Genomic DNA, 12,525 nt, shown 5'->3' on the forward strand with positions numbered 1-12,525 from the left:
TGGGTTGGAAGCAGGAAAAATGGGAAAGCGTAAAGATCTGAGCGACTTTGTCAAGGGTAAAAGTGTGATGGCTAGACGACTGGGTCAGAGCATCTCCAAAACAGCAGGTCTTGTGGGGTGTTCCTGGTATGCAGTGGTTAGTACCTACCAAAAGTGGTTCAAGGAAGGACAGTAAAATCCGACAGGGTCATAGGCACCCAACGCTGATTGATGCGCATGGGGAGTGAAGGCTAGCCTGTCTGGTCCGATCCCACAGAAGAGCTACTGTAGCAGAAATTGCTGAAAAAGTTCATGCTGGCGATGGTGTCAGAACACAGTGCAGTGCAGCTTTCTGTGTATGGGGCTGCATAGCCACAGACCAGTCAGTGTCCATACTGATCCCTGTCCACCACCAAAATCACCTACAATGGGCACCAGTACTGGACCATGGAGCAATGGAAGAAGGTGGCCTGGTCTGATGAATCCCATTTTCTTTTACATCATGTTGCTGGCTGGGTGCATGTGCATCGCATACATGGGGAAGAGATGGCACCAGGATGCACTTGATAACTGAATGTATTTCTTTAATTGGGAGGACAACTTTATTTATAAGTGTGGCAATGCCATCTGGTTCTCAGTATGTAAACAGAGAAGGTGTGTATGCAGTGTTTTGATGAGTAAAGGAGAGTGAAGTGTTCCAGCCTCATATAAATACCTTATTGCCTGAAATAGCTGTTACTCTCTGTAACAGATCAATATCACAGCTGTTGGTACATGTTTTTAATCCTGATTGCAGTAAATATTTGTATAGCCCTCAAACTAAATAGATGCAACCTGAGTAAACAAATAAAGTTATCTGCCGTTTTAACATATTATAATACACTTGTTTTTGTACATGTAATGCAGCTTTTTGGGGATTCAAAAGTAAGAAATTAATTAATAAACATTTATATTAACTGAATAAAAATTTGTAAAATACCAGTTAAAAATGTAGATAAAAAGCATAATAGGTAAAAAAGAAAAACAAAACCTAATTTACTGTATTAGTCAAAAAGACCTGTAGATGGTTTTCCAAGATCTGCATAATCACTCACATGTGCACTAAAATGTAGATATAATATAGCATTGAATGCTTTTAACCCTAAAGTTTTTTTTTTCATCCTCCTAGTGCTGAAAACATGTACTACTCTAATCTCTGAGAAAAGTATGAATCGTTTTTTTAACATCTTATAAGGCAAGAAGGTTAAACTCAAGCACTCCTGTGCTAGTAAAATAAGGCAGTTATATCCACATGTAAATGCATAATTTACAAACTCAAACGAGAGAACCTCATTTGTTTGATTGCAATTAATTTAAAGAAAAATGCTTTCTGTCAATACTGGGAACCTGCCTATAGAGAGAAAGGAACAGGAAATATGGACTATGGTGCTATCTTGTGGCTCTAAACAGATATTGTGCTATCAATCAGCTAACAAAATAATATCCAGTCAGCACTTCTGCAAACAATGCTATCGTAAACTGGTGTCATTGTAAACGATTGTTGGTATGAGACACAGCATCAGAGCAGAATCAGCTTTGTATACAGTTTCTTTAAAAACAGAATTTCTGAGGGATCTTTTAGGCTGGAACCTACCTTCAGTGTTTGTTGCCCAAATGCTGTTTTTGTCTCCTCTGACCATAGAACCTGGTTCCTGTCAAACTCGAACTCTGGGAATGCACTTTTGTGTTAGATGAAATAAAAGTCTTTCTTCTGAATTGCATTCCAAACAGTCTGTTGCCATCGAGGTGGCGTCTAATTGTAGATTTAGAAACTCCGTGACCACAAAATGCTATAAATCTGCAAATCTCCACCCATGATCCTTGGAGAACTTTCTGCTTCTCTAACCCTTATCTATACAGGACATGGGCATTTTCAGCTGTGTAACCTTTTTTTTTTTTTTTTAAACAATTGCCTTATTTATGATGATCAACACACTCTCATTTCAGTATATTTTCTAATCATCCTAATCATCTAATCATTAATGAATGACCAAGGGAATTTGGCTTCTGTCATCTCTTGGGGTGGCTGTGGCTCAGGTGGTAGAGCGGGTTGTCCACTAATCATAGGGTTGGAGGTTTGAGTCCCTGCCCGCATGACTCCACATGCCAAAGTGTCCTTGGGCAAGACACTGAACCCCAAAGTTGCTCCCGATGGCAAGTTAGCACCTTGCATGGCAGCTCTGCTACCATTGGTGTGTGTGTGTGTGTGTGAATGGATGAATGAGACACAGTGTAAAGCGCTTTGGATAAAAGCGCTATATAAGTGTGCCATTTACCATTTATCTCATATTCGTACCACTACGAAGCAGGAAATCAAGGATGACTGCTTAAGGATTCCTAAACAACTAGAACTTGCTGCCAAAGGCATCTACATGCCTCCTCTGCCAAGTCTAGTCTTTCTTGTTACAAATTTATATGCCTGAGATACCAGCAACAATCTTCTAACAGGAAGGAAAAACAATTACACATTTGGCCTAGCTGTGACCGTGACCCTGTTTGGATAAACTTCAAGATCTAATCAGTTCATCTGCTTGTTACAATGATGACTCCATATACATCCTTGAGATATCACACTAACGATAATCTTGGATGGACATACAACCTGAAAACATAATGCCTCAATCACCCAGTGGCATAAATATAAGTGGGGATGTGCATTGTTACATTTTGTTCCCAAGAATTATTAATGGTGCCCAGAATTGGATTTGCGAACATTTGGTTTTGAATAAATAAATAAATAAATAAATAAATAAATAAATAAATAAAAACCAAATAAGCCTTTTTTATTTTAAAAAAATAATAATAATAAATGTACATTAATTACAAGTTTTTTTAATAAAATATATTTTTAAATAACCTCTCATCTTTCTGAAGGGTGCCAATAATTATGGAGTTTGCTGTAGCTCACTGATTGTTCCTTTGCTCTATAATAAGTTAGATGGATTCTAGACTCACACAAACAAAGTTTAAAAAACGTCAACAAATCCATTAAAACAAAAACAATACAAATATAAGTCTGTCATTTTATTGATCCGTTTCAAATGATAGAATTTCCAGAAGAGTAGAAAAATGTCAGCCCTACACAGTGTTGCATAATCCCAGAAGATTTGACAAACTGTAAAAATACCCAGTGAATAAATAAACTAACTTCAGTGCCCCGGTTTAAAATAGAGGCAAAGTAGACAACTCCAAACTTTCAGACCAAATTGAAAAGGAGTACAGCACTGATGTGACCATTACAGTGAAGACCAAGTCACATTGGCGCTTAAAAAAAAAAAAAAACCTCATTCCCTTAAACACGTGATGCATATTCAATCAGGCTGAGGTTATGTAAACACAATTACACCATACTGCTTACAAGGAGTATTTTCTCATGTGTTAAAAGTGGTGGGTCACATGATTAGGAGAAAATGCTAGCTTGAAACAAACACCCACACAGCGCCCTAAGGCAGCATTAGGAGCAGACAACAGTGGGGTGAATGTAGCTGAAAGAAGTGAATAAAGCAAATCAAACTAACAAGAATGAGTGTATGAGAAGTGTTACAGTGGTGGGGTCAGTGCTTATACAAAAAATAAAACCAAAAAAAAAATAAAAAATCTAGTTGTCAGTTAGCTCAATAAAATCGTGCAGGGGAAACGCCTGTGGTGATGAATACAATTTTAAAATAAAAGCAGTAAACATTAAAAATAAAAGGGAATAATCAGTAATATTAGAATTATATATATTATTGTTTAGTGTAGAAACCAGCTTTAGGAGGGTTTATAGTGTGTAGGAGTTCTGTGGTTGTGGGAGAAGGACTTGAAGGAGGCACCTTATTGAAGTGGATCAAGAGGAAAGACTTCCTCTTGAGCACTGCCTGGGACACAAACAATACTGCTGCTCACTGGGCAATATCTAAAACACACACACACACACACACACACACACACACACACACACACACACACACGAGAGTGACAAAGTTATTATTTAAACACTCATGAACTAATCATATGAAGATGAATCATTTGTTTGAATGTTTTTTTTAATGCCCAAGAAACAACAAAAAATGGCCTAGGACACAAACCCTCATTAAAAACAAGGATATTTGAATATCAATGTATAAACGATATAAATATGCCATTTGGAAGCCCACCATATCCACCTGCCGTCCCTAATAACTAGCCAAACCTGTTAACATATACCACAACACTCTACTTCATCTCTACTTTTGAAATTGCACATGTAGAAGAATTATTGAATTGAAATTGCAATGTTAAGGGTACATACAAACAGCACTTTTGGAATCTGCAATCGGATCGAATTCATTCGGACTGACGAAAACTGGTGCAAGTAAACTTACCTAATGAGAGTTTAGTTGAAAGGTAAAAACCCAACTGACTCTCAGAGTGTCTCAGCCCTCTAGTGGTTTGCTGCAGTTCAATTTTAACCCCACCCAAACACATACTAGTCACTGGTCCTAGCACCAACACAAACACATTTTACACCACTGAAGTGTTTCAGCAGTTACGTTCCGTCAGTCCTCACATTAATGAGCATCTTCATACTGTTTTCGTCACTAAATGTGTTTTATAGAAGAAGTTACTGGATACTTGAGGTTGTTGGCTGATGACTGATGGATGGCACCTTGATGGTGCTGATAATAGTCATGCCACATCATGTTCTGCTATAAACTTTTTTAATTGTTGGTTTAAAGGGATGGATAATACTATACCATTGACAATACAGAAAAAGGGGCCAGAGTCAAGACAGCTTCAAGTCAAGCATTTATGGTCAAGCGGCCTGTAGGATTAAAAATACAGCACAGTCAACATTGGATTGGATGCGTTTAGCATTGATCTTACTATGGTTAATATGGGAGAGACGTCTTGGCTGTCATATGAAACGTTATGCTGAACTATTCTCTGACCTTTCATACGGGAAGTGGAGTGAAACGGGCAGAATGGAGAGAAATTTGTATTCTGCTGAGTGAAAAACCAGTATCAGATTCTAGGTACGTGTCCCAGTTGTCTCCTTGATCAGCCATTTCCTCAGCTGTCCTAGAAGTTGTTCAAAGTCTGGCAACTTTAAGGAATTGTTAAACCTTTAAATCCGTTAATCAACGAGAGAGAAGAAAGGAGAGTTCTCGATTGAGGATACCATGTGCATTCTACAGGGAAGTCCTTGTGCGCGTGCCATAAGCGTACAGTACGAATGCTCCACCTATCCAGAAAACAATAAGAACTACAAAATACAACATTCATAACTGAAGAAACAATTGGTACGGATTTAAAGAGCTGTATAAAAGTTGATTACATTGCGCCTGACTTTTTTTTTTTTTTAAAGGAAAAGTGATACGCACACCCTTCTATATGCTAAAAGATCAATATTTTTTATGTACAATAATGTATTTACTGATGTTTATTCAGGGTGATAATTACACCGGACTGTATATATGCTGATCTGTTATGTCCAGTGATACACAAAAGACCCTGCGCAAGTCATTAATAAGTGAAGTCACTTCTAAGTGATGCTTCAGTGAGCGAGGACATCTCATTGATGCTGCGCCTCTACTGCGCAGACTCCATCTCCAATTTCCTTCTCCTGCGAAAGCAAGAAGGCACCTCCTATTCTACCTTTTGGCTCAAAATCAGCTTATCCATGCTGTCAGTCAATCATATATACAGTCTAAAGTTGCTGTTTTTTTTTTATTTTATTATTATTATTTTTTAAGTGACCATTGTGCTGTATTAACATATTTGACACAATCCATATAATCAGGATCCTTCATGCAGACATTGTGGTGTCTCTCTTCTGGAATCTCCAATATACAGACACTGAAAGCCTAACCACACAGTCAGTAGCTGACTGACGATGGCTAGGAGCAGTTAAGATGTCTCTGTATGCCAGTGATATAGCACTCAGCAGCAATTATTCTCCCTGAGACCAGTAATTAGAAAACGTCTTAGTATACTTACAGAGTCCCAGCTGCAGGGCCTTTACTCATCTGAGGCAGACATCCCTTTTACTGGGTCCTTTTCTCGCATCTAAAGGTGAGGAAAATAAGAGACCTGCTATGAAAACTGCACAAAAATTGGTAAAACATTTCTAAATATAGTTCTGCTACTTCAAAAAGGTCCAAACTGACCATGATGACGCATTTGCTATGCGGTCATAATTTATAGTGACGCTGAAATCTAAATGTTAGCAAATGCAACACAAGTTTTTTTTTATTTATTCTCTTACATAAACAGTTCTATAATAACAGGCTTTATTAATAATATACATCATCCGTGTAATAAAATATAAGGCATCCATGTATCCAATTTCCATCAGTTAAAAGCCTTGAAACACAACACACCTTATCAAGTTCCTTTTGTGTCTCCGCTTCCATCCGTCGAATGTCGTCCATTGTCAAGTCAATCCACCTGTCTATCCAGCAGAAAAGCTGCCTGTGGAAGTTGGTAAACAAGCGCTTCTCTTGCTAGAAACCACACCACAAAAAGAAAAGAAAAAAGAAAAAAAAAGAGAAAAACATTAAAAAAAAAGGAAAGAAAAAAAGAAAGGGTCATGTTTCTCAGATAAAGGTAAGTGTGCTGCAGTCACAATACAATCCTGTGACACAGGAACAAAGTGACAATTTCATTTTTTAGACAGTTAAATAAAGAACAGAACATACTTTCCTTACTGTAACAAATAAATTCAATCATGCTGTACAAAAGATGGCACCATGAACTTCAGTAGTCCAGACTCGTACCTTGTGGATGAAGCCTTCCACTTTGTTTTGCAAACCAAACCACTTAAACTTGACAGTGACAAGTTTATAGGCACACATGTGAGGGCAGTCAGTCTTCTGAGGAAGTTCTTTCTATATTTGGATTAGACAAGTAAAAAACGCATTAGCTTGGATGCAACACTGTGAATGTGAATTAATTTCTAGAGAAAATGGAATAGCTGGAAACAGATACATCAATGTACAACCCCACTTCTGAAAAAGTTGGGACAGTATGGAAAATGCTAATAAAAACAAAGAGGAGTGAATGCAAATGTACTTTGACTTGTATTTATAAATAAATAAATAAATAAATAAATAAAAACACACCTTATCAAATACCTTGTCTTTTTATGTTTTACCTAATCAACTGCATAGTTTTTTGAAGATAAACTTTATTTTTTAAATTGATACTTGAAACATGTTCCAAAAAAAGTCAGGACAGGGGCGATTTAGGACTAATAGTGACGTGGCAAGTTGAAATAAGCAAGTGATGTGAAACAGGTGAGGCAATCGTCTAATCATAGTATGCAAGGAGCCTCCAAAAAAGGCATGGTCCTTCAAGAGCACAGATGGGTCGAGGCTCGCCAATCTACCAACAGATGCGTCAGCGAATAATCCAACACTTTGAGAACAACATTCCCCAAAGACAAATCGGTAGGATTTGGGGCATTTCACCTTCTACATTGCGCAATATAATTAAAAGATTCAAGGAATCCAGTCAAATCTCGGTGTGTAAAGGGCAAGGCCGAAAACCACTTCTGAATGTGCGTGATCTCCGATCCCTCAGACGTCAATGTCTTAAAAACCATCATGAGTCTGTAAATGATATCCTGACATGAGCTCGGGAATACTTTGATAAACCTTTGTCAGTCAACAACATTTGCCGCTGCATCCACAGATGCAAGTTAAGACTTTACTATGCAAAGCACAATCCATAAATAATCACTGTCCAGAAGCTCTGCCGACTTCTCTGGTCTCGGTCTCATCTGAGATGGACTGTAGCACAGTGGAATCGTGTTTTGTGGTCCGACGAGTCGACATTTCAAATAGTTTTTGGACAAAACAGCAGTCGTGTTCTCCGGGCCAAAGAGGAAAAGGACCATCCAACCTGTTATCAGTGTCAGGTCCACAAGCCAGCGTTTGTCATGGTATAGGGGTGTGTCAGTGCCCATGGCATGAGAAACGTCCACATCTGTGAGGCACCATTAATACAGAAAGATATGCACACATTTTGGAGCAACATATGTTGCCATCCAGAGCAGGACAACACCAAACCCCATTCTGCCCGGATTACAAGAGCATGGTTGCATATGCAGAAAGCACGAGTGTCAGCATGGCCTGCCTGCAGTCCTGACCAGTCTCCTTATTGAGAATGTGTGGCATATTATGAAGCGCAAAGTACGGCAGCAAAGGCCCTGTACAGTTGCACAGCTAAAGAACTGCATAATGGATGAATGGAGGAAAATTTCGGTTGCTAAATTTAACCAACTGGTGTCTTCAGTTCCCAAACGCTTAATAAATGTCATTAAAAGAAAAGGTGATGTTAAACAGGGGTAAAGTCGACTGTCCCAATATTTTTGGTGTGTTGCAGTCATCCGATTTGAAATAAGAATATATTTTCCAAAAATAAATTAAATTCACAAAGTAAAACATCAAATAATGTGTTAATAAAGTGTTTTCAATATAGTACAGGGTGAATTTAATTTTCAAATGACTTTTTTTTGCATTTTCCATACTGTCCCAACTTTTTCCAGAATTAGGGTTGTATATTATACACACTCGCCACTGAGGTCCTAGAGGTCCTCTTCCAGTCTTCGTTGACTTGAAAGTGGCTGGATCCTCCTCAGGTTTGTAGTCCTGTAAGGATTAAAAAAAAAAAATTAAAAAAAAAAAGAGCTGACTATCTGAAAAGTGTATCTGCTCTTGAATTACATTACATTGTTTAGCAATTTGCTCTTCTGCTGACTTGTTCTCTTGAAATCAAGTTTCCTATTGGACAAGTGTTATTAGACACTATAACCATTTCTAAACAACAGCTCTAAACACAGTCAGTGACTTTTCATATTCCCCTTCTGGCTGAGTCTTCCAACCTTTCACACACTGTTAAAGTCTAATTGATTTTCATATGCAAAGAAAACAGGGAGACTTCATGCAGATAAGCCAAATGGCAAAAACCATGAGATGTCGTTACACGATGGTGTTTTAGACCAATACATTATTGGGTCTTTAGTATGTGTGTACACAAGTCATTGTCTATTTAAGTTATAAGATGTTTCGGTGAGTCACAGTTGGAGATACATGATGTGACAGCACCAAGCCCTGACATTATAGGTCTGTGGTCAAGGCTTCATTCTAAACATAGCCATGACGAATAGTAACACGTCTTCGTAAATTTGATGGTTCAGTAATTCTATGTATGCAGACTGAATTGTCATTGCATAAGATCTCTTACCACTTGATCTGCAATTATTTTGAATAATATTAATGGACTAGATGGAGTAAAGGTTAGAGCTTTTGGTAGTAGCAAAAGGGAAAGTGGTTACCTTTTTCTGTACATACACAATAGAGACATTCCTTTTTGCTCACCTTGTCATCTACCTGACTCCTGTCAGCAATATCAATGTAAACGACCTCGGTCTTCTTCCATGCTTCTGCATCAAGTTTATGTACCTACACAAATGACATTTAAGATTGGGAACACTGAGACACTGACCTTCTGTTTACAAGATTCAAAGCTTTCTATAAAAAAAAAAAATTCTCCATATAAATGGACAAGATAAAGTTCATATGGTTTGTTTCTAGAGTCCAGTAAATTGTTCTAGTTATATGCACTGGTCTGGGTACATTTAGCTTCATTAGATAGGTGAACACTTACATTTTCTTGGTCACCGTAGTCAGGCTTGTGCCACGTCTCAATCATGATCATAAAGTTATCCTTCATGTACTCGTTCTACAGCGCAAAGAGGAACAATGTGATTTAAATAAAAAATCTCATCTCTTTAAATTTCCATTCAGCAGCATTTCTCAATTCTAGTGAACTTTCTGCATCTTAAGTTTATCAATCATTACCATTATTATAATAGTGTATCTCTTAACTAATACTACGGAACAGCAGCAGCATTTTACACAAAAACACTTTAAGGCAATACAATAGTCTCTGAATGCTTATTTGCAGAAATCAACTACTCTGGGACAGGTCATAGCTAAGATACTTACTGTGAGAACTAAAGGTGTGCAGAAGAAGAGCAGCACATGGAAAAGAAAGAGTTGAAATGAATTTTGTGCCATTTTTGTGAAGACATTGAAGCAATGCATTGATCATGTTAAAATGACCACATGCAAGTGCATTTTTAATATATAGATAAACAGAGTGCAGATGTAATGTGTCACTATTTGTGAATTAATCCGTGATTAAATTTGGAAACTTACTTGTGCGACAGTATGGGTAAGCATTCCAGGCCTTCTCGTGGACCTTCAGAGCCGAAGCCGGAGCCAGCATCCGCACAAAGCCTGGTACTTTACTACAGGAGACGGCGAGAGAGAATGAAAGCACTGAGCAATTAAGACCGCTGTGTTCAAGAACCCATATTTACACGATCTTAATGGCGACATGCATACCTCTGCAAATGGTAGATCTTATGGGTGTATTGCCCCTTCTCTCCATCCTTCTCATAAGGCTCATTCTTCAGTACCTCCACTCCTTCTCCTCCTCCCGTCTCATTCTTACTGGCCTCAGCCACCGAGTAGAGCTGGGCCACTTGGTACTGCAGAGCAGCGGAGACAACACAGTTCCTTCCACATTCACACAGCACATACATAATGTGTGGGTTCAAACACTGGCAGACCAATGAAGCAAATGTAATTCATTTACTGAATAATGCGAGTGAATAACAACCTTTAGAGGGCCATGCCACTGACGCCATATTTAGGAGGAGTTATTACCAAAACATATAACCATAGAAATTTCTAGAACTACAAACATAGGTTATATCATTTCCACTCCTCATAACCTAATATTTCTGCTGATTATACGATTGATTGGGCAGTTATGAGCCATTTTGACATACATGATGTGCATACATAATACAGCCAATGTGGAAAAAGACTGAAGGACACACATGAAGTACAGGAACAAGGTTAGGATACTTGATTAAATCATAAGCAGCACTGTTTATACTTGTGATTAGATAACACTGACTTGTACAACATGCAATACAACAAACTAAATCTAAAGTGCTTATAAAGCACACACATCAGCTGGGCCTGGCTAGTAAATCCCACCGAGGAACTTCCCAAGTCTGTGTAAACCGGGAACACTTAGTCACAGGGTTGGTGGTAATTCTGCTCTGTTGCATAATGCTCAAAGTTCTAAAGGTCTGGATGGGTTAATGGAAAAAAAGCCACACTTACCTCTTCAACAGAAATGGGAAGAACAACTCGGCTGAAAGACGGAAGACATTTCCATTACAATTAAAGTCAACAAAGACAGATTTACAGGTTTTCTTTAATCTAGGCATTGGAAATGAATGTAACTACAACTGCATGGTTATGTTCTTTCAAATAGACTAAATGTTTAATTCAAAAAAACAACCTTCCTGATGTGGGTTTAAATATCAAGCACTGCTCTACTAATGAAATATTCTGGAAAAACCCACATGATTTAAGACTCAGTCCTTTGTGCTCCATTTCTAGGGTCAAAAAATTGTTTTTGTGGGGTTTTTTTGTGGCTAGTGTTTTATAATATCAACGAGCTGTGTCAGCATTTAAAATGGCACTTTGAACAATGTTCATGTAGTGAAACGTGCGCTTATCACACGCTCTATGAACTGTAGGAGCAGTGACGTAGACAAGTGACGTACAGGTCGGCAGCACGTGACCGGCACGCTCATTAACATAAAGAAAAAACTGTATGATTCACACAGGTGTGGATTACTGTACCGTAGTTTGGGATGAAACGGTTTACCAATGGAACTTCATTATCAGATTAAATAAAATGTTCAAAAAAGCCATTCTGTGATTGTACATGCTTCTTTATTTTTTAAATCGATGTCATTTAATCTCATGTTTTCTCAAGCACCGTTTACACCAAGTCAGACAGTTGGTAGATGTTGGTGTACTTGGCCAGAGCAGTGATTCATTTCAGTATGAACAAACTAATTGGGGTTTGATTAAAATGGCGAGCTAGCTAGCAGCTGTAATGTTAGCAGTTATAACCTAACTAACTCCCACAGAGGAATGGGCAACACTATCAACTGCTTCATCGCTTTCATTTCGCTTTTTAACGTTGGACTGAAAAACTCATTCAAACTCGTAAATACACGAAAACCTACGCTAGAGAAACAGGTGAATTAGATGACTTAGAGGTAGCAGGTAAACTAGCCAGGCATAAGTCAAGTTCTCACACAGAACTGGGGTTAACGTTACTTTTCTGTACAAACTTGTTTTTTTGTGCATTTTCGAGTATCGTACTACTTATCATTACTTACTATTCTTTAATAAGCATCTTCTCGTACTCGCGCCGGCGTCCGTAACATTCAAGCCAAACTTCCCCCTTCAGCAACTGTTTCGTCCGCCTTCAAGTGCTTCGAGTTCCTGCTTTTCTTATTTCTCTATATTCATTTCCTGAAAGATGTCGAAGGGGCACGGCGTTGTCACGACAACCACTCCCTCGCGTAATCGACACCGATTACGTTTCGTGTCGCGATTGGACAGAACACTTGAGGAGCCGGCGCGTGGGAACTCAAGGTCACGC

The 12,525-nt window shown here is 38.4% G+C and overlaps 1 protein-coding gene across 1 annotated transcript; it reads right to left on the reverse strand.

The window, feature by feature from the left end:
- Positions 1-3,027: 3,027 nt before the first annotated feature.
- On the reverse strand, positions 3,028-12,420 carry pitpnaa (phosphatidylinositol transfer protein, alpha a). The gene is made up of 12 exons (XM_017490642.3): positions 12,260-12,420; positions 11,184-11,214; positions 10,392-10,537; positions 10,203-10,294; positions 9,990-9,997; positions 9,649-9,723; positions 9,360-9,443; positions 8,553-8,630; positions 6,756-6,866; positions 6,360-6,482; positions 5,977-6,045; positions 3,028-3,913 (listed from the first exon to the last, which is right to left on the reverse strand). The coding sequence occupies exons 1-11, from the start codon at positions 12,274-12,276 to the stop codon at positions 5,998-6,000; spliced, it is 813 nt and encodes a 270-aa protein (XP_017346131.1). The 5' UTR covers positions 12,277-12,420; the 3' UTR covers positions 3,028-3,913; positions 5,977-5,997.
- Positions 12,421-12,525: the final 105 nt, after the last annotated feature.

Source organism: Ictalurus punctatus, chromosome 17 (assembly GCF_001660625.3).
Source record: "Ictalurus punctatus breed USDA103 chromosome 17, Coco_2.0, whole genome shotgun sequence".
NCBI lineage: Eukaryota > Metazoa > Chordata > Actinopteri > Siluriformes > Ictaluridae > Ictalurus > Ictalurus punctatus.